This window comes from Pituophis catenifer, unplaced genomic scaffold, assembly GCF_029215685.1.
Source record: "Pituophis catenifer annectens isolate HBS135680 unplaced genomic scaffold, rPitCat1.0.hap2 SCAF_2, whole genome shotgun sequence".
NCBI lineage: Eukaryota > Metazoa > Chordata > Lepidosauria > Squamata > Colubridae > Pituophis > Pituophis catenifer.
This window is the reverse complement of record NW_027256882.1, coordinates 195368858-195395199: the sequence shown is the minus strand read 5'-3', so window position 1 is coordinate 195395199 and position 26342 is coordinate 195368858. Positions and strand designations below refer to the sequence as shown.

The 26342-nt window shown below is 37.8% G+C and overlaps 1 protein-coding gene and 1 gene segment (V, D, J or C); one reads left to right on the top strand and one right to left on the bottom strand.

Moving 5' to 3' along the window:
* LOC139310314 (T-cell receptor beta-1 chain C region-like) overlaps window positions 1-26342 on the top strand; it is a 157589-nt gene that overhangs the window by 73664 nt on the left and 57583 nt on the right.
* On the bottom strand, window positions 7129-11280 carry LOC139313088 (cationic trypsin-3-like). The gene is made up of 5 exons (XM_070938462.1): window positions 11241-11280; window positions 8866-9031; window positions 8289-8542; window positions 7765-7901; window positions 7129-7278 (listed from the first exon to the last, which is right to left on the bottom strand). Exons 1-5 carry the CDS (start codon window positions 11278-11280, stop codon window positions 7129-7131), a joined length of 747 nt encoding a protein of 248 aa, XP_070794563.1.

Below are 26342 nucleotides of genomic sequence, written 5' to 3'. Positions count from 1 at the left end.
AGCATCAAACCTAATCTGACTGTTTCAGAAATTATTCAATGCATGTTTAATTTGTTTCACAGCGATAGTGTGGCTACCACCACAAGAATGTCTAAGGATTTCTTTTCATCTAGAGTGAAACCAGGGGTTTCCATAAGTGAGCATTTAATATCTTTAAACAAAATAAGAGCTGAGCTGCATTTGAGGGGGGAGGTGATTTCAGACCAAACAATGAAAAGTGTTATTATCAACTCACTTGATTCATCATGGGACAGTTTTATGTCACATTTAGACACTATCAATCTAGGATATTTATCCATAGAAAGTCTATCCAATAAATTGATAGCAGAAGACAATTCAAGAAGAAATCGTTCTAGCAATCACACAGAACACAAACCTTATAGGAAAGTAGCTTTCCAAGAAAAATATAATGAAACATTTAAATGTCACAATTGTGGATCCAGGGAACACAATAGAAGAGATTGTCCCAAAATTTCAAAGGAAAGACATAGGTCAGAATATAGGAACAAATACAATTATAGACAGTCTTCCATAGATAGACATAGATATAGAAGCCCACCAAATTACAAAGAGAATAGAGGGGACAGAGATAATTCAAAGGATAGAAAATCTGGTTCACTGAATGGATTAAATAAACAAGACAACACTAAAATACAGCAAAATGAGAACAATAATTGGCTTATTGATTCTGGAGCAACTAATCACACTACTAATAACAAAAATATATTGTCTTCATTTACAGAAGATAAATTTGTAATAAAGGTAGCTAACCAAGAAAAGGTTCAAGTATTAGGCAGAGGAAATGTAACATTGCCTGGTCTAGGAAAAATAGAGGGGGTATTGTTAATACCTGAAATACCTCATAACATACTAAGTGCCATAAAACTAAGTAGAGATTCTGACATTAATATAGTTTTCTCAAAGGGAAAAGCGACTTTGGAGAAGAATAAAATAAATATAGGCACTGTGATGATTAAAGGAGGCCTACCTTATCTGATAACGAAGGAAAAATGGTTGCATAACATTGATTCAAATATGGAAGATTGTATTGAAGCAGATGATGAAAATATTAGTAACAGTGACAATGATGAATGTAAAATATCTCATGATCACGCAGATGCACACAATGAAAAAAAACCAAAAATAGGTAAACCAATTCATGATGAGTGTGCTCACATCTTACATAGGAAGTTAGGACATGCCAGTTTTCCTGTAGTACAAAAAATGACTGAACACGCAGAAGGTGTCAAAATAAAAAATTGTGAAAACTATTTGGAATGCTCAGTATGTAAATCTACAAAACTAAAAACTAGTCCCAGGCCAAGAAAATCTACTAGATCAACTAACAAAATTTTTGACTTAGTACACATGGACTTAGTTGGCCCATTAACTCCATCAATCACCTATAGAAAACGTTACTTCCTGACAATAGTAGACGATTATAGCCGTTATGGGTTTGTTTATACATTAAAACACAAAGATGAAACCTTTCAAAAATTTAAGGAATTTTACAAACGCATAGAAACACAACACAATATCAGAATAAAACAAATTATGACAGATAGGGGATGTGAATTCATGTCTAAAGAATTCTCCCAATGGTTAAAGGATAGAGGAATGCTACATTACACGTCTAGTCCATTTTCTGCGTTTCAGAACGGGATTGTAGAGAGAAAGAATTCCACATTACAAACCATGATTAGATGCACATTGGAGGATGCTGGCTTAAGCAAACAATTTTGGTCAGAAGCCTTACATTATTCAAATTACACACAAAATAGAACCTGGTCCAGTATTGTAAATAAGACACCATATGAAGTAATGTATAATAGGAAACCAAAATTAGCACACATGCACATATTTGGAGTCACTGCAGACGTACACATACCTAAGCAGTTGAGAAGAAAGGGAGAAAACGTATCCAGAAGACTCAGATTTATGGGATATGAAACTGGCACCAAAGGGTACAGATTCATTGATAATAATAACAAATTTATAGTTTCCAGAACAGCTGTGTTCCATGAACAGGCCAACTGGTCTAAATTACATCTTAATGAAATATTTCCAAATAAATGTAAAGATACAAAATCTCATGAGAAAGGGACCATAGAAAAACAGGATATCAACAAATATAAAAGCAAAACCAAAACTTGGACAAATAGCCAACACAAAATAAAGACAGACACACTAACAAAAAAAGAAGCAAGATATTTACATGATAACAATAGCAAACCTGAAAGAGTCATTAGATACAACAGAAATCAAATGCCAAATAAATACAGAGATTACATAATGCATATGGATGGTGAGCCAATAACACCTAATACTTATGAGGAAGTGTTAAAACTCCCTCGTGAAGAAAAAGAAAAATGGGAATTAGCTATGAAAAAAGAGATGGAAAGTTTACAAGGATTAAATGTATTTACACCTGCAATTGCACCTAAAGATAAAACAATTATTGGTACCAGGTGGATATATAAAATTAAAAACTTAGAAGGAGGCAATACTCTATATAAAGCTAGATTAGTTGCACAAGGTTATGCACAGAAATATCCGGAGGACTATACTGACACGTATTCCCCCACTGTAAGAACAGAGAGTGTCAAAACAGCTCTAGTGGTAGCATCAGCACTCAATCTTGATGTATTTCAATATGACATACAGACTGCGTATCTACACGCAAAACTAGATAAGGAAATATACGTAAGAGCACCTCACAGTCAATACACCAACAAAAATGAAATTTGGCTGTTGAACAAGAGTTTATACGGATTAAAACAATCTGGTAAAAGATGGTATGATTGTTTAGTAAAAGTACTTAAGACCATGGATTTCAACGCTACCACTGCTGATAACTGTTTCTTTGTCAAAAAGGGTGATGATCACATTGAATTTGTGTTGATTTATGTAGATGACATTTTATATATAGGAAAACACAAAGAGAGAAGAGAAACTTTTGTAAATAAGTTAAATGAACATTTCTCGTTGAAATCTCTAGGTAAAGTGAACAAATATCTTGGTGTTCAAATTAATAAGACTAGAAGGGGATTCAAACTTACTCAGAGAGATAAGATTATAGAACTTTTAAATAAATGCAATTTAAACAATGCCAAACCCTGTGATACTCCTATGCAAACTGATTTTCTTAGAAATACTGATGAATCTTCCCCTGAATTCAAGGATAACACGTTTTATAGATCAATCATAGGTTCACTTCTTTATATATCTAATTGGACTAGACCAGATATCGCCTTACCACTCAATTTATTATCCAGACACGTCAGCAAACCAACAATGTATCACTGGGAAGCTGTTAAAAGAATTTTAAGATATCTGAAAAGTACACTAGATTTTTGCTTAGTATTAGAACCTAGTGATAATAAAGAACCAAAGCTTGCATGTTATGCAGATGCGGACTGGGCTGGAGACACTTCATGCAGAAAAAGTACATCTGGTTATATTTTTCTCTTAAATGACTGTCCAGTTTACTGGTATACTGGTAAACAAGAACTAGTAGCCACTTCAACGACAGAAGCGGAATATGTTTGTTTATCCAAAGCTGCAAATAACCTTGTATGGTTTAATGATTTAATTTCAGATGTTTGGAAAAAACCTGCTTTGCCTTTTGTTATGCATGAAGACAATAAAGCGGCCATTGAAATATCTAGATCTGATGCCATTGGACAAAGGTCCAGGCATATAGATATAAAATTTAAACATGTGAGGCAATTATCTCAGGATGGATTTATTAAAGCAGTGCATTGTGATACTTCAGAACAATTAGCTGACATATTGACAAAGCCTTTACCTTCTAAGCAACACAAATATTTAACATCTAAATTGTATGTCTTGTATTGTCCTGAATCAGAATGTAATTGGTGTTGTATAACGAATCGGCATTTAGAGGGGGATTTGTCAGATGTAAATGCCTTATTCTCTAATGTGTAAATAGTATATGAATGGGGTATCAGGGGTTAACTTATTCTTCACTTCTTAATGTATTCATAATTCACCACTCCCACTTATAGCTCCACCCATTGTATATATAAGGAGCAACCTACACCCTTTTCCCTGCTTCTATCTGTGAATATTCAGTGAATATAGAATGCCTATTGTAAATAAAAGGAAGTATATTTAAACCTTTAACTCTCACTAATTTTATTGAGTCTGATCCAGAAAATATTGCAACAGACAGTCTAACACAGAATGAACTTTGCAGTGTCTGAAAACTGAGATTGTACAAGAAAGAAAACGGAGAATTGGAAAAAAAAAGTTATTGATTTCATTGCTAATAATGCCTGTCATAATCTGCCATTAACATTGTTAGTGAGTCAGCTCCGTAACTGGAAGAGAGATGAGTTCCTCTGGCATTGCAGGTCCCCACCTTCACTTCCTGCTTGGTTAGAGAAGCTTAGAAGCCCTTCCTGCCACCAAAGAGGTGCTCCCGAGAGCTTCTTCTGGGCCAGGATTCAAGGGCAGATGTCAAGCAGGTAGGGATTATTGTTGTCAATTGGATAGATAAATTTTGCCATTCCCACAATTTAAAAAAAAAATAAAACACAGAAAAATGGTGTTAGGAAAAAAGGAGAAAGAAGGGAAACTTTGCAGCAGGAAAAAGCTGAGGAAACAAACTGATCAAGAAGCGAGGATTAGGAGGTTTGTTTGAATGAGTTGAGAAGTGCTAGAGTAGAAGTGATCCAACTTTTGATGTCTGATTATGGTCCTCTGTCTTATATATGTTTAATATAGAATTATAAATTTTACTTGATATATTTAACTGGATTATTGATTTTAATTTTGTATTGTATTGTGATTTGTATTGAAGTTGTCATTTTGTAAGCCGCCTTGAGTTCCTAGGGAGAAAGGCGGCATATAAATCGCAATAAATAAATAAATAAATAAATAAATAAATAAATAAATAAATATTATACCTTAATAATTTATTCTTATAATGATTTCACTACTGTTGTCTTTTAGCATATTGTTTTTGAGTTTATTTTGGTCCTTTAGTTTATTTTCAGCTGAGTTGGGCATTGTTTTTAGATGGAGTTTGGTCCATCCTCTTGCTGCTGTTGAGGGGGTTGACTTAATTTGGCAAAGCGAAAACAAAGTGCTACTGAAAAGACATAATGCTCATATCTTGGTGTGGTAGCTTTCCTGCACTCCCCTTCCTGAATGTGAAATTTCAAAGCCTTTTTCGGTTGAAATGTAAGTAGGATTTTATAGCAAACATTTAGTGACACAAGGAGATTAATAAGAAACGTTTAAGGAAAATAGCACTTTTAGGTTTCCAGTGTGACAGCGTCCATTGGTATCGGCAGGAGCTTAATAGTGGACAGACAGAACTACAATTCATCGGCTTATCCATACAAGGAAACAGTCCACAGATGGAAAACAAAAACTACAGCATATACAGATGAGAGGTGACCCATGCTTCTCTCAGTATTCTCCAGATGAGGCTGCAAAACCAGCAAAATATTTCTGTGCTGTTTCTCAGTGAGAGCTCCAGGTTTCACAGCTGCACATGAACTTTGCAGAGCTCCAGTCAGCTTCTGTCTGTGCCATGAAGACATACAAACCAAACTACTGCAATTGATGAGGATCTGAATCACAGGAACATGGACCACTAAAAATCTTTCTCGAATACTTAAGGGGGGGAAGAAAAAATCTGGCAAAAAGAAATTGTGATTCACTCTTATTAATGCACTATAGAATTTTGACTATTATGAATGACAAGTTACAAACACATGGTAGAATGTTATTTGGAAGATGGATATAAAAGCAAGGAGTTTAAAGCACTCTCCTCCACTCTGGTACCCTCCAGATGTGTTACAGTGCTTCCAATTAAGAAGGTGACTACCCTGTAGGGTGAAAGACTGCCAAAAGAAAGTTACAATTCTGGGATCCAACAAGATGACATTGTTTAATGGATGTGCCTCCCCCCCCCAGATGGGAAGGATGAGTCAAGATGGTGGGACATATGAACTATATTTGTATTAAACCTAATTATATTAGTTGGATTATGTACCATCATGCTGTTTTTGGCTCCTACTAATAACTAGCTTAGAATTCCAGATAAAATTGTCACTGCGAGATCAAAGGGGCAACTAAGGATGGATCAATTTTCTTCTCCAATTCAGTAGTGTCCTGTGTGAATATTTGTGAACCAGGTAGATTCTTCTTCAGTGATTTGCATGCACAAATGTCAAAGGGAAATTACACTAGACCTTTTATATGAATCAACTGATTTTAAAGATGTACACAACACAATACATCTTCATCCTGAATAGAATCCCAACTTTGTGAACACAAACATTGTTTGGTTCCTTCATCTCCAGAATAGGACACTGTTACAAGACAATAAAACTACTTAGAACTGCAATCTGATCCTGAAATACAATCAGTTCTTGCTTCATGATGATAATTAGGACTCGAATTTCTGTCTCTTAGCAATGCGGTTGTGAAGTGCAACATTGTATGACAATGACATTGTCAACTTGCATTCTTCTGTGACTTTTTTCAGAATCACACTCTAGCGTATACCTTAGATGGAGAAGATTTCTATTTAAGTACTGATTCATCCAGGTCTTCATAGCTTCCATCATCATTTCACTAATTTTGAATGTGATCATTGAAAAGAATTAAAACTCATCTAGTTTAAAGGCCAAGACCTTTCCTTACCACCAAAGAAAGATACCAATCGGGAAGAATTAGAATATTTCAAGATATGGAATTATTTTTATCGTTGATTGGAAAAGAAATATAACTGATTAATTTTATAATTATGTATAAAAACTTGATGACTAGAATATTGTTTTAGCAATGAATTGTTATAATGGCTTGGATGAAGATCAAGATAGAAGACACTTATGGAAGAAGAATAAGAATTTTGGAAGATAACACCGAGATGTCACAGGGAAGGGATGACTGATATATTAAATGTTTGTTTGTCTTAAAAAAATAAATATATATATATAAAGACAGACAGACAGAAAGAAAGATACCAATCGCCAGGCTTGTCATTGCACAATTTAGTTTTTATTTTTGCAGCTTTAATCTCTCTCTTCTCAGTCTGTGAAGTGTTAGTTATGGCTGTGAAAAGGGAGCTTTCCAGACAGGACGTGCAGATCAGTTGGAACTGATGACTTTCTGAATCCAAGAAACATAGTTGCAAACTCTAGTGTAGACACCAGGCTTGCCTTTCAGAGCACATCCGTCGCCCCAAGAGACAACTCCTTGGAGTACTCCATTGCAGACAACTGGACCACCAGAGTCTCCCTGGAAAGAAGCAAGATATTGAATGAGGAAATATAATTTGCATTATATCAGATTCTGGTGGATGGAGGCAAGGAATAGATTGCAGAAGGTAAAAAAAAAGTCTTCCAATAGAATTGATTTAATACTCTTCTATATCAGATGTCATAATTGTTTTCAGGATGGGATGAAAATCCCAGCAATGCTCCATCTAACTGGTAAGAGCTTCCCAAAAGAGAAGTCAGATCCAACATATAGTTCATAACCTAATAAGAGCTGGAGATGACATGACTGATGTTGTATGTTATTCATTAAAAGCAGGCAACTGAAGACCACAGAGGTTGAAGAAACAGCTCCTGAATATAGGTATCTCTCTCCAACTACCCACTTCTCTATTATATCCTCAGGCTTAAACGCCAGCCAGCTATGAATTTAATTTATACGTTGGGATATGTTTTGAGCACCATCTAAAATATATGATACAAAATGGGGAAAAGAGAAATTATTTACCTGACAAGAGTCTTTTCCACCTTCCACGTATCCTGCACAAAACATATTGTTGGTGATTTTCCCTGGATAAGAGTTAATGCACTGACTCTGAGAAAGTACAGGGATATTCAGGCACTGTAGGAGGTCTGGATAGCGTGCTGTGTGAAAGATCAAAGAAACTGTATTCATTTCCAGAAATAGATATTAGACTTTCCCTAGAATGTTTGAACAGCCCAATGACAGAAATGAAGCTCCCCCTCCTTCTTTAAAATTGTTGCCGTAAGCATGCCAATCATCTTCTGCTTCATTGCAAAAATCTTTCAGTTGACCAGATCCTGGATTTAAGGCAAGTTCTGTGTATTTAATTGGCGTACATTGTTTTACATGGCATGGTCTGATTTATAAAGGAAATGGCAGGAAATGAAAGCCAGAAATTTTTTTTTATTAGAAATTTACCCTCTGTAATCGTTGGCTTTTCTCAATAAACTAACTGAACATGATCACAGATGACTCTATCTTGATCAAAGAAAATGAAGAAGACTCACTGCCACTGCTGAGGGTGTTGCCCCAGCCTGAGACTAAACATTTTGCTCCAGTGGATGGACAGCTGCTTGGTAGGCGCACTGCTGAAACATAGGAATTGAGACTGGCTTGTTTTGATAGTTTGATGAGCATGATGTCATTGTCCAAAGTTCTGGCATTGAATGAGGGATGACGAATGATTTTGATTGAATCAATGTATTGCTCTGAACCATCGTTTTTGTTCAAACTGTGTTCCCCAAGTCTCACTTGGATTCGGCTGAATCAAAACAAGAAATAGACATTTTGGTCATATCTATTTTTTCCCAACCTATTTTAACATGCTATAAGACAAGACCCACTAATATTGTCGTTCACAAGAGTATCCTGCTGCCCAGAATGGCTGAATCCAGAAATTGATGGACACAATTGCATGTTAGCTTCCAGTAGTGGGTAGGCAATGAACACTTCTATACATTTGTGTGCACCCATACCTAAATATAGAAGAATGTGTTTATATCCTTTATTAAATTTACCGATAGAAGTAAATATTTCAGCACAATGGGAATGTCCTAAATAAAATAACAATAGATGATTACTTACGATTGATAGCAGTGAGCAGCTGAAACAATCCATTGTCTGTTTATGATGGAGCCACCACAGAAATGGTATCCAACATTCAGGGAGACCTGATAGGGAGCAGAATGCTTTTGACAGGTATAGCCCCCCACAATCTTGTCATCATCTTCATCATCAATGGGGAAGGCAACTGGATAATGAAAATATTTACAGAAGATTTCATAGTGGGTGAAACAGGAACCAAAGGGATTCACAAAATTTTTGGCATACTTTGAAGGGTCCATATGATGGGATCTTCATCCCATTCAGGCAAGTGATGGATGGCTAGTTAGCCAGTAGGAAATCATATGAGAAGGGAGGTCAGAAGGGAGGAAGGAGAGAGGGATGTAGGAAATAATAAAAAAGGAAATTATCTAATAGTAATTTACATTCGCTCTATCTCTCTGCCGACTTCCACCACAGAACCCAGAAATGCCCCTAGTCTTCATGGCAGTTGAATTCCTGCCCTATGTCTATCATTAAGTGTTGTACCTTATGATTCTTGATGAACGTATCTTTTATTTTATGTACACTGAGAGCATATGCATCAAGACAAATTCCTTGTGTGTCCAATCACACTTGGCCAATAAAAAATTCTATTCTATTCTATTCTATTCTATTCTATTCTATTCTATTCTATTCTATTCTATTCTATTCTATTCTATTCTATTAATTCTTATTTCTTGGTCCATAGGTTTCCACCTCATCTCAAAATATCTTCTTTTCCCTTTTTTTTTTTTTGAGTGATTTCTACTCTTCTATGAAGAGATATTAATGAACTAGAATGCAAGTTTGGGATATTCTTTGGTGGGTGGTCTCCAGTGATTCTGCAGTTTTTCTCAGAATTATGCAATCCTAGGAAAAGATGTATTTGGCTTCAGGAGTTATAGACAGATACTATGCATGAGCCACTTGTACCTTCTGAAGCACCTTTTTGCCTTCAGTTTGTTGTTTACCTTCTACTACACATAATTTGCCCTGAACAGTGAGCAGGACAAGGAGAAGTGAACCCTGAGCCAAGGTCCCTTTGAATAGCTTTCCTTTTTTATTGGACCTTTTGTATCATGCAAGTATATGGAATGGATATGATTCTGTTTCAATAAATGGGTAGAATATTTGAGGAATGGGGGATCCTAATGTTTGTCTAAAGTCTGTTGCCTGCTTTAAGTTTTTCCTGGCTACAACTCTTTCTTGACTTGCTATTATACCTGGGAATAAGTTACCTCAGGCCAGGCACTATGGATTATAATTTGTTGGCTTCAGATGAAATGCCAAGAAAGCATCAAGAAAGTTTCTTGGCTATGTCATTGTTAAACATATCTGATTTAAAATGAATAATCTTTGTCTAATTTTTAGTCTAGTATTTTACAACTTTGGCAACCTTTAAAATGTATGGACTTCAACATTCAGAATTCCCCAGCTAGCATGCTGAATTGGGAATTCTGGGAGTTTCAATCCATACATCCTTCAGTATAGAAACACTTCTATAGATTAATTTTGGTGGCTTGGGAGTCCCACTTTACAAATTCAGAGCTAAACTGATAAAAAGATCCTTAGGTTCACTAGTTTGCTAGCTCAAGTTCTAGAAATAGAAATAGGGAAATAGAATAACATTCTATTTCTCTATTTCTATTTCTAGAACTTGAGCTAGTAAACTAATGAACCTAAGAATCTTTAGGAGTTGGAAGGGACCTTGGAGGTCTTCTAGTCCAATGCCCTGCCCAGGCAGGAAACCCAACACCACTTCAGATATATGGTTATCCAACATCTTCTTAAAAATTTCCAGTGTTGGAGCATTCACAACTTCTGCAGACAAGTTGTTCCACTTCTTAATTGTTCTAACTATCAGGAAATGTCTCCTTAGTTCTAAGTTGCTTCTCTCTTTGGTTAGTTTCCACACATTGCTTCTTGTTCTACCTTCAGGTGCTTTGAAGAATAGTTTGACTCCCTCTTCTTTGTGGCAATCCCTGAGATATTGGAACACTGCTATCATGTCTCCCCTAGTCCTTCTTTTCATTAAACTAGGCATACTCAGTTCCTGCAACCGTTTTCATATGTTTTAGCCTCCAGTCCCCTAATCATCTTTGTTGCTCTTCTCTGCACTCTTTCTAGAATCTCAACATCTTCTTTTACATCGTGGCGACCAAAACTGAATGCAATATTCCAAGTGTGGCCTTACCAAGGCATTATACAGTGGTATTAACACTTCACATGATCTTGATTCTATCCCTCTGTTTATGCAGCCCAGAACTGTGTTGGCTTTTTCGGCAGCTGCTACACAGTGCTGGGTCATGTCTAAATGGTTGTCCACTAGGACTCCAAGATCTACTTGAAAATACATGAAGAAATCATTGACTTACCAGCTGCTCCCAAGAATGCTACCAGCCAAATGAACTTCATGTTGCCTTTCTTCCTCAGAGTGGAAGACCAGAGGAGCTGCTGCACATATTTATTTTGTGGGGTCAATATTATCTTTGCTCCAAGGACATAATCAAAAGGAAAAATACACAATGGAACATATAAAGTTTGTTACTTGGATCTCAACAATAACAGGTGGAAAGGAAAGATGGAGTTCACATGAGTTTCCCCCTTATTAACAATTTAATATTGCTGTACTCAGATAAATACTGGGGAAATACGTTTATCATACTGAATGATAAAGATTCTATCTTTAGCTTTCTTGCAGTTATATTTTTTCTATGAAAGTGGAAATTTTTTTGTAGAGATGTTATTGCTGTCATAAGATATACATGTGATGTTTATTTTATGCATAAATGTATCCATCTTTTTTGCAAAAATACCAAAACATTATTTTTTTTAATGGTGAGGATTGTCTTCAGACTTTGAATGGCGTATTGAGCTCAAATAGCTAAAAGTTAATTAGCCCAAGACAAAAACTCAACTTGATTTAATTTAAATGAAAATGAAATGGGTTCTGTGAATATAATTACTTTAAACTCCAACTGACTTGGAAAAACTGAAAAAATCTACTCTCCAAGAACATTCTTATGAATAGATGCTATTAAGCTTCAAAAATATTCTTTTTGAGTAATCAAAATTCATTTTATTTGCTTTAATGTTTCCTTTATTTTTGCACACATACATATTTTTGCACACATAGGCCACATGGTCCTAATGACTCTGAATCAGAGGTGGGTTTCAGCAGGTTCTGACCAGTTCTGGAGAACCAGTAGTGGAAATTTTGAGTAGTTCGGAGAACCGGTAGTAAAAATTCTGACTGGCCCCGTCCCATCTGTTCTCTGCCTCTGCCTGATCGGGAGGAAATGGGGATTTTGCAGTAACCTTCCCCTGGAATGGGGTGGGAATGGAGATTTTACAGTATCCTTCCCCTGCCATGCCCACCAAGCCACACCTACCAATTCATGCCACGCCCACCAAGCCACACCCACAGAACCGGTAATAAAAAAGTTTGAAACCCACCACGGCTCTGAATGGATTATAATTAAAAGTAAGAAAAGAGTAAGCAATCACAAACAGCCTGAAAGTGAATTTATAACATAAATAAATCCTTCAAATGATGGGCTGAGCCATCATTCTGCCTAAAGCCCAAAAGAACCGTTAGATCTTTGGTAGGTTCCTGAGTGTCATTGGGGTAGAAGGCATGAAGATCTCTGGGGCATTATCATTTCAAAGCTTCCTGGGTTGTGCTGGATGACACTGCTCAATTGATGGGGAGCAGAATGTGGGTGAAACAGTATATTGAGAATGCTCATTTAATTTTAGTTAATAACAGAAACTGGAAATGTTTCCATCAGCAGAGTGCCAAGAAACTAGAATTAACCAAATTGCTGATTTTGGACATATCTCTGGTTAAATGAGTATAGATAGTTTACAGAAATGGTATAATGCTAACATAGAAGAATTTTTCAGTCAGAAAACAACAATTCTCGAAACTTCAAAATCCATTCTGAAAAGAAATAAGGCATTAAAAAGTCTGCAAGGTCTAAAAGTAAGTCTAAAAGTAAGGGCCTGGTGACTCAGCAGACTGATAGCATTGTGATTAACATCAGCTGTCGGCAATTACTGTAAGTTCGAATCTCGTCAGGCTCAAGGTTGACTCAGCCTTCCATCCTTTCTAAGGTAGGTAAATTGAGGACCCAGTTTGTGGGGGCAATAAGCTGACTTTGTATAAATATACAAAAGTATGAAGGCTATTGCTTAACGCATTGTAAGCTGCCCTGAGTCTCCGGAGAAGGACGGCATATAAATCAAATAAAAAATAAAAATAAAAAAATAAAATAAAAAAAAATTGAATACAGTAGTACTGTTAACACCTGAGAGATAGGGGGGAAAAAAAGAACAAATTGGCAAATATTTATTTCATTAACTTCAGACTGAATACTTTGTAAGCTGCTGCCAGTGTATTTCTGAGCTGGCTTAGAGTGAAATATAATTCTCAGTCAGGAATATTTTATTCTAGACACCGCTCTGACCATTAGGACACTTCACTAGAATAGGACCAAGGTTGTGAGAAAAAGCAGTAGACTAGGTCTTGTCCAAAGTGGCCTGTCAGTTGGGGTGATTTTTTTCCACTTGGGAGAGTAAGGCTCTAGAGATGTCCTGATCTACCTTTAGCTTCAACAATCTTGGTGCTGCTACTTCTCTTCTGGTATCACATCCATCCTCCAGCAGCAGAAACAAAAATGGCCAAACAGGCAAATTGGCAGGGCCTGGAAAGTACAGAACATGCCCACAGTTGCAAAAACTAGTCCTTAGGAGCTGGACAGATCCTGACCTTCTCAAGTCTCCACTATGGTTGTCACTGAAGTAGCACACATGATGATAAGCTTGGCTACATTTAATATTTGCCACAGAAGATGGTCAGCCAATCAGTGTTTGTACTTTCTGGTCAAACGTTCAGCAAAGACAACTGTCAGCAGAGTGGTATTCATCTGAAATCATTTAAAAATGGCCAATAATAAAGTACCTCATTCCACCAGCTGCAAAAACTCTCCCCATGCTTCACAAAAGTTCCTAATGTTTTGCCTCTCATCTGGTGCATGCATTTCCGCCTCCCCTTCCCATGTGCTCCATGAAAAAAATCAGACGATTTGAGAGGAAATTCTTCTAGGACTTAATACATAATGAGCAATATTATGCATATAATACGCATGCCTTAAAAAAACCTTAAATATCCTGCAGTCCATGCTTACACATTTCTGTTACTCTCCAGCTCCCTGTGACCTGTAAAGCTTGTCATATCAGCAATTTTGCATTTGAGCAGCTTTCTTAGAACCAAGCATCTGTTATGATGCTAGAACAGGAGCTAGAAGCAGGGGGCAGCATAAGGCAAGAATTCCCTTCAAGGGAGCCCAAACACTCCTCAAAGTACAATCCTATGATACGTTGCTGTTTTAAAAGTGGCATTTGTTGTTTTAAAATGGCATTTCTTCCCCCACCCCCCCAAGGATAAAATAGCATGACACAAAGACCAGTCCTGATGTCTGCAGACTCCCCGTAATATTGTCATGGGATCAGTTGAAGTGGTGTGAATCATATCACCTTGCTATATGGAAACTTCTTCAAAAATCATCACTGCAATCTTTTGTTATTTAGTAGGGTATTCCAAGGCTACAGTTTAACTCAGATCTCTGTCTCTGTGAATACAGAAAAAGCTGATATCAGACAGGGGGATTCTCCTTTCAATGCACCCTACCACTGCTCTTGTTTAAGATGGATATGTTTATACATTAGATGTGGGAAGGGAGCAAGCCAATGATAGTTCTTGGAGATAAGATATTCATAGAACTCAATACTTCCCCCCCCCCCCCAGATATCCTTTCTTCCCCAAACGGGCATCTACACCACTGAGAATCTCTCACTGACCCAATAAGGAAGGAGAAAGTATTTAAACAACCAAAATAGGGAAGTTATTTTCCCTCTCCTCCCCATTACATTTCTCATTTTAAACCCACTGCAGGAGCACATGACATTTTGGGGATCCTCAGAAATCCTGGAAGTATATTTTTTGGCACTAACATATCCATTAAGCAAAATTCATGTTGCCAAGTAAAACCACATGAACAATGGCCGCACACACACACACACACACACACACACACACACACACACACTTTCAAATCAGTGTTGACTCCTGGGGACTGCCTGAGCTAGTCCTTGCAGTTTTCTTGGCAAGATTTCAGAAGTGGTTTGCCATTGCCTCCTTCCTAAGGTTGAGAGAGACAGACTGGCCCAAGGTCAACCAGGTGGTTTTACGCCTAAGGCAGGACTAGAACTCACAGTCTCCCAGTTTCTAGCCTGGTGCCTTAACACCAAACCAGCATTCACCAGACAATTATCAAGACATATTGATTCAGAACAGGCAACCCACAGATCTGCCAAAGCTGGCTTAGTCTATTTTAAAAACTCTTTATTCTCTGCAAAAAGAGGTGTGGGAGAGACTTTGGGTTTGTGTGGGCACATATGCATACATGTATGTATGCTTCTTTTGTGGGGAGGATTGTAAGAATTTGTCTAAATTTTACAAAAAGAAACAGACGTAACCTTATTAATTACAGTATTTATTTATTTATTTAATTGGATTTATATGCTGCCCTATCTCCACAGGACTCAGAGCGGCTCACAACAATAAACAAACAAGCAGACCGTTAAAAACAAAGTCCATGATAAAATTGACAAAAAATCCAATAAAACCCAATTAAGTTCTATTAAAAACCCCATCAGTCCAGGCTGGCTGGATGAAATAGCCATGTTTTCAGCCCATGGCGGAAGGAGTGAAGGTCGGGGGCCACCCGGAGCTCCAGAGGGAGTTGATTCCAAAGGGTGGGTGTGCCTACAGAGAAAGCTCTCTCCCTGGGGGTCGTCAGCTGACACTGTCTGGCCAACGGCACCCTGAATAGACCCTCCCTGTAAGAATGCACCGGGCGATGGGAAGCTGTTGCTGGCTGCAGATGGTCCGCCAAGTATCCCGGGCCTAAGCCATATAGGGCTTTATAGGTGATCACCAGCACCTTGAATCTTACCCGGAGGGCAACCGGCAACCAATGCAAGTCGCGCAGGAGAGGTGTAACATGGGAGTGTTGGGACACTCCCATCACTACCCACGTGGCCGCATTCTGTACCAGCTGAAGCCTCCGAGTGGTCTTCAAGGGCAGCCCCATGTAGAGAGCATTGCAGTAGTCAATACTGCAATGCTAGTAGTCAGTATATGAGATTAAAGATAGACAGGGAAAATAATTAATTTCATTATCACTCAAGGAGCTCATAATTGGAAAGTGATTGAATAGCTGGAAGCTCGCTTGTCTGCAAGCACAAAGGGCATTTGAAATATACTTAAAAAAAGCAATGAGCCTAAGCTTTTCAATTACAACTCTAAAACCCAGCAAATAAAAATTAAAAAGTTAAAGACCAGTGAATTACTAGAACAATCAGAACAGAACACTTTGCCTTTTTGCCTTGTGATAAATGATTTCACCACATTTGATTGACCATATCCTTTTAAACTTGATGAATTAATTCATCCATTTGATTCTACAGTCTGAATAGAGTTCCTTTGTCTTTGCAGGACTCTGCATTGTTTCTTCATTGGCTGGACAGGCTCAGAAGCCGCTCCTCCCACCAAACCTCAAGGGAGCTTCCTGTGTTTCAAGATTCAGGGGCAGATTCATCCAGTGACATCCTCTTGCAATGGAAACTATCTGGTGGGAGACCTTTGGCTTGAAACTGTTGGCAGGTAAGAATGTCTCTCTTGGGATGGTTAGCTGTACTCTGGGATATTCATAGCTCTAAAAAGGAGCATACAACACTAATGCTATGATAGATTTTTTTAAAAAAGAGAGATATCAATGAGAGGAATATCTCAAATAAGATACATCCAATAGAGTGAAAGAAATAGTGGCTCGGGTAAGCTCCCCCAGAATCTCCCTTTAAATTTGTAAGCCTTTCTTTGTGTTATATAAGTTAATGCTTAATATTAAAAAATGTGAGAAAGAAGTGGTTGTTTCTCCTGAAGAGACAAAACATTTGAAGAAAATCAGCTCCTTTGGATTTGAGGGATGACCATGTGTGTTCCTGAGGCGGATCTTGTTTTCTCCTCCAGTCTATGCAGGTCTTTGCCATGCTATTATAGTGACCCAAAAAGAACGCTTCAAAATCATCCAAGAGGGAATCCGGACAAATATCACCTGCGATTATGATGATAGCAGCTACATCATGGTTTTTTGGTATCGGCAGGACAGGAATGCTGGAAAGAAGCAGTTCCAGCTTATTGGATACTCGGTAGCTGAAAGTGATACGAGGAAGGAAATCAAGACATATGAGATCACCAGAAGAGCAGTGACTCATTCTTCCCTTATCATCCCTCCGGAAGAGGCCGCAAAGCCTGCAGTATATTTCTGTGCAGTTGGTGGGACACAGTGAGAGCTCCAGGTCTCCCAGCTGTACACAAACTACCTCGCGCTATTTCATTACTGGTCTGTGTCACATAGATTGCAGTCCTGTACACAGATCCAACCTCATCCATCTTCACAGGATTGAAGCAAAGCACTGGTTGCTTCTGAATGATGGTTTTACTCATAGATTTCTCTACTCCTATTTTCAGTTGATCCACATTTCAGCTTCGGGAAGTTAACCATTTATTTATTTTTTAATTTGCAAAATGTCAGTGCTGCCCCAGTCACAGCACGCTAAGCAGATTACAAAATTAAAAGAAGGCACAAGATATACATCTAATTCTACAATGTCAACTGCATATAAAGAAAACTCGCATAACATGTTTTATAGATGGCATTTTCCGCCAGCAAGACTGGCAAAGATGTTTGAAGACAAATCAGCTAAGTGTTGGAAATGTCACCAGACACCTGGGTCGTATTATCATATGTGGTGGAAATGCACAGAAGCTAAAAAATACTGGACAAAAATACATACGTGGTTGGAGAAGATGATACAACAACATATTGATCTGAAATTTGAAATTGATCTTTTGGGGATTTTACCAGAAACTTATAGTAAAGAGAATGTATATTTGATTATACACATAATAAATGCAGCTAGGATTGTATTTGCACAAAACTGGAAAAGAAGAGATTCCTACAGATGAGAATGTGATTAGGAAAATATTAGAATTTGCAGAAATGAATAGGTTAACACTTGCAATTAAAGAGAAGGAACAAACTGAATATTATAATGTATGGGAACTATTTTACCGATGGCTAGAGAATAAATATGAAAGTTAGAAATAAAAGTAGATTAGTGAAATATAGAAATAAGTTATGAAAATAATTGGTACAGTATTAGACACGCAATGTATATCAATATTAGGTTACAAATAGATAAACAATGAATATGGCTGTAAATTATACTTCTTATTGCACAAGACGTTTGTACCCAGATGACACACTGTTTAACGGAAGATGGATTGTTTGTATTAAAATAAAATTAAAATTAAAAAAAAAAGAATACATTTAACTCTATTTATGACTGAATTAGGGCCATTGGTAGTCTTCCACAATTCCAAGCTGAAACGAGAGTTTTCCAAGTCAGAGCCTTAGAAGTGAGTTGTAGTTTTGCCAAAGATATAGCAATAGCAATAGAATTTAGATGGCGCTCTCTGGGTGGTTGACAATATAGAAGCATTATTTGCCTATTGCCTCTAACAATTTGGTTCCTCATTTTACTAACCTTGGAAGGGTGGAAGGCTTGAGCTATTCTGTGAATTGACCAGAAAAACAAACAAGCAAACAGATTTCTAATTGTTATGCTATACCTACCCAAAACAGGGACTTTGTATTATCTGTCATTCAAGTGTTTTGATGCTAAACATTTGCATTCCCTTCTGTGCTTAGAGAGACCACTATGGCAGTATTCAGAATAGCCTGATTAGGGTCAGGACTATTGTCAGCATTTAGGTGGCAATGCTTGGACGTCCTTCATGCCACTCATTCTTCTGCTTTATTTTATTTATTTATTTATTTTATTTTATTTATTGAATTTATATTGCTTTAAAATCCTACTTCCAAGCAGCCAAAGGCTATCATATATAGTGGCAATACATCTTTTTTTCTGATCAGGCCCAAGAATATATGGCACTTTTGACAAGGAAAATTTCAGTTTGTTCCTGGGGCATTTAGAGATGCCTTTGCTCACTGTTCCCTGTCTGCCTCAAGTAACTGTTAACTGTTCTGTCTTTTTGGAAGAAATAAGGGTGGGAATTGCCTACCCTTCCTTCACAGTTCTTGGCAATTTCCATTTACAAATCATGAGATTCTTAGTTTAAACCATTGCTTCCCAAAAAAACAATAGATGGATTCATTATAAGAAAATGGAACTTTACTTACTTTACTTTACTTTTATTTGATTTATATACCGCCCTACTCCCGAAGGACTCAGGGCAGTGAACAGCCAACAATAAAATACATACATACAAAATTTAAAAATGGAATTAAAATCAAATTAAATGGTTTGGCCCAGACAAATTTAAAACCCAATCAATTTAAAACAAATTTAAACTTTGAATATTAAAAATACTAAAAAATATTAAAAATATTAAAAATGTTTAAAAAGAGGGAGGAAGTTAGGCCAGGCCCGCCTGGTGAAATAAAAAAGTTTTTACAGCGCGGCGGAAGGTGCGCAGATCTGGGATCCTCCATATCTCCGGGGGGAACTCATTCCAGATGGAACAAATTATATTCCTGAATCAACTAACTTTTAGTAAATCCAAGTTTACTAATTCTAGCTCCCTTATTTTGTCCCTGTACAAAAATACGGTAGATGCCAAAGATCTACATAACTGAAACTAAAAATTTGGTTCAGCTGGGTTGTATAGCCTGCTGATTCCACAACAGATTGCAGATTCTCATCTGAAAAAATGAAAAAAAAATATTTCTTGAAAATGACAGCTATTTTTTTCTTACATATATTCTTTTCTAGGATGCTCAGATGCCAACATCATCCAATCACAGAGCATGATGCTGGAAGAAGGTCAGGATGCTAGATTGGTATCTATACAAGACTATGGCATCGTAATATGCTTTGGTTTCGGCAGCGTAAACAGCAGCAGGATATTCAGCTCCTCTATAATTTATATAATGGTAATATCCTGCAGAAAAACCCACCTTTGCACCGTCTGAATGCTGACCAGCCTATGCTGGATTGGTGTCTTTTGAGTATATCAGCTGTGAAGCCAGAGGATTCAGCAGTGTACTTCTGTGCAAGCAGAGAAACTACAGCACATCAAAATAACATCTTCTTCCTTCAAAAATCTTCTCTGTTTGCTTTTAATCTGTGAATCTTGTGTGGTTACAAAGGCACCTTGGTCTTCTCGACCAGGCTCAGCTATGTATTATCAACTAAACTGAAAAATTGAACTCAAGCAATTTGAAGGCTGGATTGCCACACACATGATACTAAGGGACCAGAGATCCTATAATAGACAGGGGTCATTACTTACATAGCCAAATTGAATTTTGTTATGATGTCATTGAGGAAAAGCAAACAATTGCTCTCATGAGATTTATCATGAGAGCAATTGGGAATAAATACTCAAAAGGGTGCTCCCAAGATTGCTAAGAAATGCCAAGATAGTTAAGGGGAATAAAAGACAAGGTAGCTGTAAATTAAGCAGGGTATCAGGTTTCAGAGGTAGAAATCCAGGCAATCTCTAGATGGCTGCAAAGAGAAAGGGCAACTAACTCTTTGCTGCCATCTTGTGGTCTTACTGTAAATAAACATGGAGTGCTATACCGCCAAGCAAAAATCGTTTCCATTATATGTTTATGCAGTATTATAGTTAAAGAAAGTGGCCATTGTTTCTAAACAACTAGTCCCCTGATTGGACTGACTCCTCCTACTGCAAGATACCACAGTGAGAGAATATAGAAGAAAGGAAATAAAACCAGGATAAGAATGGTCAAGGGTCTAATTTTGGGGTAAAGCCATTTATCACCAGCTAACAAAAAATTATGCCACTTCTGACCAAATAAATTCACTTTTGCCATATTACTTTTCCAATAATTTTTGGAAACTTCTAGCAGCTACTTCACACTCCTGCTTAATATTCAGCTTTTTGTCACAGACCATAGCTAAATCCTTTTCAGATGTCCCTTTGAACATGTGTCCTACATTTTTTTTCTTCTTCAGTGTAATATCTTGTATTTCTTTCTCTTAAAGGACCTCTTGCTTCTCTCAGCCCATCTATTCACATTAGACTGCAATATCATTCTGTTAGCCTATTGTTGGGAGACCTCCCAGCTTTGTGACATCTACAAATCAAATCAAAGCAGGCCATCAGTCCCATATCCAGGTCATTAAGTAAAATGTTGAATAATCCTGGCCTCAAGTCTGATCCCCTATTCCCAAATGTAATGTAGAGACATTAGTGCTGCTTATCTGAGTGCAATTAAGCCGGCCGAATGTGAATCTGTGTTATTATAGTGCCATCCAAATCACATTTTTAACAGTGTGATCATCTGGAACATTATGGAAGTGGAAAGTTTTCAGTAAAATCAGAGACCCAATGTGACAGCTGTAAAGTCTAATCTAGCCTCACTTAGGTTCAGGTGAAGGGCGAAGGATCTCTCTGGGGGCCAAGCCCATTCGATCACAGATCCAGATGGAGATGGGTACTCACTTTATGTTGTTTCAGCCAAAAGGAGACAAGGAAAGAAAGTGGAAATTAAGAATGAAGTAGATCCCTAACCCCACCTTGAACCAACTGTTTTGCCCTGTACTCCATCACTGACTACAGAATCTTCCCTGCAGATCACGGCCTCTTTTGGAAATAATTCATGCATCTCAACCTGTCAGCCGCTAAAAGTCTACTTAAGTCCTGCCTGAGGGAAGGAGGGCATTTTGGTCACTGAGGGAGAGATTGGAGTTTGGGCGCTGGTAATATTTCTTTCATATTGTCATATAGTATAGGCATCCACTTAAAAGCATGGGGAAAAATGGATCAGATTAGCATTAATTGTAGGGGTGATGATTTATTATGAAGTTTTGTTTTCTTTGTATCTATTTGAATTTTTTTTATCAGCTTTGTATATTTGACATAGTCAATTGATTTAATAAAAGTTTTCTTCTTGTTCTTCATATTGTCATACAGTGTAGGCATCCACTTAAATGCACGGAAAAAGCAAACAAGCATAACCCTCAAGGATCCAAGATAAAATGTAGCTAATATGTGGCTGTCTTTCTCTTGGAAATTGATTAAGTGTTTATATTTTTATAGATTGAAATCTTAAGACAAATATTAAATTAAGAGGTGTTCATATGTGAGCAGATTCATTCAGATTGTAATACTAAATGGCCTAAACCTGAGATATATTTTAAAGTTCTGAACAAACATTTCTGTCCCTGCCAGGCTTCTCAAATTCCAAAATCAGCCAATCGTGGGGTCTGGTGGTATAGCAAGGAAAGCTGCCAGGCTGGACTGCATGCAAATAAATGGGCATAAAATCATGCCCAGCAGCAGCAGCAGCAGCATGAAGGGCAGATTCTGCAGCTCTCCATTACTTTTCTTACAAAAAAATTAAGCCTAGAGAAGGGGCCTCCTTGATTCAAAGCTGAGAAGCCACAGAATGAGTTCCACAATTTGAACTTCTTCCTCCTGCCTCCCCCACTTCAAGTAAGAGGTGTATTTGGTGCAAGCAGTGAAGTATAGTCCCCTCCATGTAACTTCATCTTTTGACAAAAACACCCCATGAACTTTTTACCTCAGGCCTGGGTAGCAAGTGAGAATAATAAGCATTTAAAAACCATGTGATTCATTTATGCTCCTATGGAGGATCCAATATCCTATGGAGACACAAGTCAGTGTTGTAAAAATGCTATTACATCTCCAGAAAGCACAATAAAAGAAGTCTTTAGCATGTCAGTAGAACCTCCAATACTCAGAGGAGATTATCAGGAATCCAAGAAATGAATGATATCTGGGTGCAGAAATTGCATCCGTTTTCAATCAGAATAGGGACTTTGGAGGTTTTCCAGTTCACCCCCAGTGGTGAAATTTGAACCGGTTTACTACCGGTTTGCTGGCTGCACATGCATGCTGCGCAGTGCCCACCACGCACCAAATGCAAGATGTGCGCATATGTGCGCGCTCACAGTGCACGCCAAAAGGAGGCATGTGGTAAGTAGAACAGTGCACAGGGGTGTGTTTGATCAGCTGTTGCGCATGATCTTCAGAGCTTTTTTAAAATCTTTTATAAGCATTTTTTACAACCTATTCGGCCGAATAGGTTGTAAAAAATGCTTTTAAAAGTAAAAAAAAAAGGCTCTGATGATTGCATGCCACAGGTGTGATCGTCAGAACCTTTTTTAAACCTTTTAAAAGCATTTTTTAACAACCTATTCACCCAAAGTTGGCAAATGGGCCATTTCTAGCCTCCAGAGGGCCTCAGGGTGGGTGGGGAAGGCCATTTTCGCCCTCCCCAGACTCCTAGAAATGCTCTGGAGTCTGGGGACAGCAAAAAACGGGCCTTCCGATCCCACTGGATGTTGGCAAATGGGCCGTTTTTGGCCTCCGGAGGGCCTCTGGGGTGGGGAAGGACGTTTTCACCCTCCCCAGGCTCCTAAAGAGGCAGGAAACAGCCTGTTTCGTTAGTTCTGGTGAGCCCAGAACGCCCGAAAATAAGCTGAGCTCACATGCCCACCAATATGGTTCGCCATCACGGCCCTATACCATTTCAGAGAAGTGGTTGACAAGTCTCTTAAAAACCTCCAGTGATGAAGTACCCATAACTTCTGAAGGAAAGCTTTTCCACTAGTTAATTGTTCTCCTTATCAGGAAAATTCTCCTTAGTTTTAGGTTGCTTCTCTCCTTGATTAGTTTTCATCCATTGTTTCTGGTCCTGCTCTCTAATGTTCTGGAAAATAGATTAATCCCTTCTTCTACCAGAAATTTACCATTGTTCTCACAATTATCAACTACAGGCCTGAAAAATGCCTGAATTGGTGTGTGCAGACACTTAGGCTGCTGAATTGATTCTTGACTTCCCCAAGTTAGTGCTCTTCAGATGTGTTGGACTACAACTTCCATCATCCTCTGTCTACATGCTACTTAAAGAAGTGATCAACTGCCATGATCCATATGGATTAGTCATGATCTAGAAGAGTATTACTGTACAGTATTGCTTTGTAGATCTGCTTGGATCTGTTAGAAGTTTATCAGGCACTGTAACAGAATATCCTTCATAATAGTAGGAGGAGCATCCTGTTTTATGACTAAAAAGATGTGTTACAAAGTGAGGATAAATGCATTATAATTGTATTGTGCATGTGTTCATACATATACGTGTACAGGAGAAAAAAATGTTACAGCCCCAGACACAGGTTCCTTAGCATGAGTTAGGGGACCTTGAGAGTTTATGCCAAAATTTCTTGCTCCACCAAGACCTGCTGGGAAAGAAACATCTGGAACTGACAGACGCAGGAGAAATCATCTTTTAGGTTATAGATAAGTTAATGTGAAAATTCAGGACCCATATCTGGAACAGCCTTGTCATATCAACGACATGTCAAGAGGGGTGACTCTTAATTACTTTATTGGCAATAAAAGGCCTTGGAGCTGCTTCAAGAGAAAGGGGTTAAAACAGGACATTTTGTTCACACTTAATTGAGAAAAAAAAACTTTTCTATTGTTTCTGATTGTTTAAAATCCCTTGCTCTATAGCAGGGCTGTCAAACTTGATTTCATTGAGGGCCGCATCTGGGTTGCGTTTGACCTCGGGGGGCCGGGGTGGGCGTGGCCAGGGTAGCCATAGCCAGCTTGACGTCATTCATGTTGGGGGCACCTGTGGCGGCTCGAGTGTTCTGCCAGTAAAAACGGGCTTCCGAGCTCTGTTTCCGGTTGTGATGGCCTCCTGCAATCGTCTGCCAGTGAAAACGGAGCTCGGGAGGGTCTCATGCAGCCTTCCCAAGCTCTGTTTTCACTGGAAGAGATAATGTGGGCTGGTCCCTCGCTGTTTCCAGGGTGGCCCCATGGGCCAGATCTAAGCACCCATGGGCCGGATCTGGCCCGTGGGCCTTGAGTTTGACACCCCTGCTCTATAGCCTCACAATGGCATATGAAGATACTTTATATGTTTTATAGCTCTTTTTTAAAATTTTCATTTAAATTCCACTAATTTAATATCACAAATCATGCTGGCCAACAATTTAAATAAAATTGTTAACTCCATCTGAAATAAGAAACCTTTGAATTTGCAGTATTGAATGGTTCAATCAATCAGATTTTTATTACAGTTATAGACCAGCATAATTGTTGAATGGCTGAGCAACAGGCATCTCAGTAACATGCTAAAGAATGATAAAGAAAGTTCAGTTAAGATCTATCAGTCCTTTCACTCTGCCTGAATTATTATTTCCAGAGCAATCCAAAGAACTGAGTAATTGTTCAGTAACAAACAATTGTCAAGTCTTCTTAAATAAACTTCTACTGTTTTAATAATAATACAAGTTTTTTTAAAATCAAAATTTGTAATGGAGAGCTGAGCAGTAGCAATATTAACCCCAATCCAATCCATACAAGCAAATTGAGAGGATATAAGGGGTGAAGTATGGTGAAGTGAAGATTGGTGGCTTTATGTCATAAATGTGCTAAAAAGAAAGAAAGAGCCCAGTAGTTCTTGTGTGAAATAGTGTATTTTCAAAAGATTTCAAAAGAACATTTCCAACTGGAAGAATGAATTTTATAATAATCGGGTCAGTGCAGTAAAAGCAAACACAAAATCTAGCATAGTGGAACAGCAATAACAAAACCCAAAGTTCACAGTCACATTAATGATAATTATCTCCATAAAATTTCATCCAGAATGTGGCAAGTTAAAAAAAAGTTGAATTCATTACTGGCCATCATTAAAAATGAGACTGAAAATAAAATTGTCAACACTGTAATGCCTATACATACTGTAAATCTATGTTGTCACATAAATAATATATGCTATCTTCTAAGTTGCCCTTCAAAAAGAATATTTTACCATTAGAAAAGGCAAAAAATATGTAGAGAGTAGCTCCTTTATGAAAAAGGACTGCACCTTTGTGAGATTTTTTTTAAAATTGGGAAATAAGGTGGGTTATAGGTGGCATGAATATTGAAAAATAAGGTATGGGACAAATATTGAAAATAAAAACAGATTCTTCTCACACAAAATTATAACTCAGGGTTGTCACCTCAAGCTAAATCCAAGGAAATGCATGCTCAAAATATATGAAAAGTATTTTTTATATATATAGCACATTAAGCTCTTGGGTTGGACAGCACCAAATGAAATGTTGGTCTTCTAACCTATCTAGGTTTCAGTAGAGATTGAAGGTATGTAGGCTAGCAACTCTAAGAGCTGTCACCACACCTTCTAGTCACCATCAGACAACATTCTTCTGCCATTGAAGCAAGTGTGAAAAAGAAACTCTCTTCAAATCTCCTGGATCAAAACCAAGAGATTTAGTATCAGTGGGAGGTACATGAGGGGAGGTCTTGGAAGGGATCA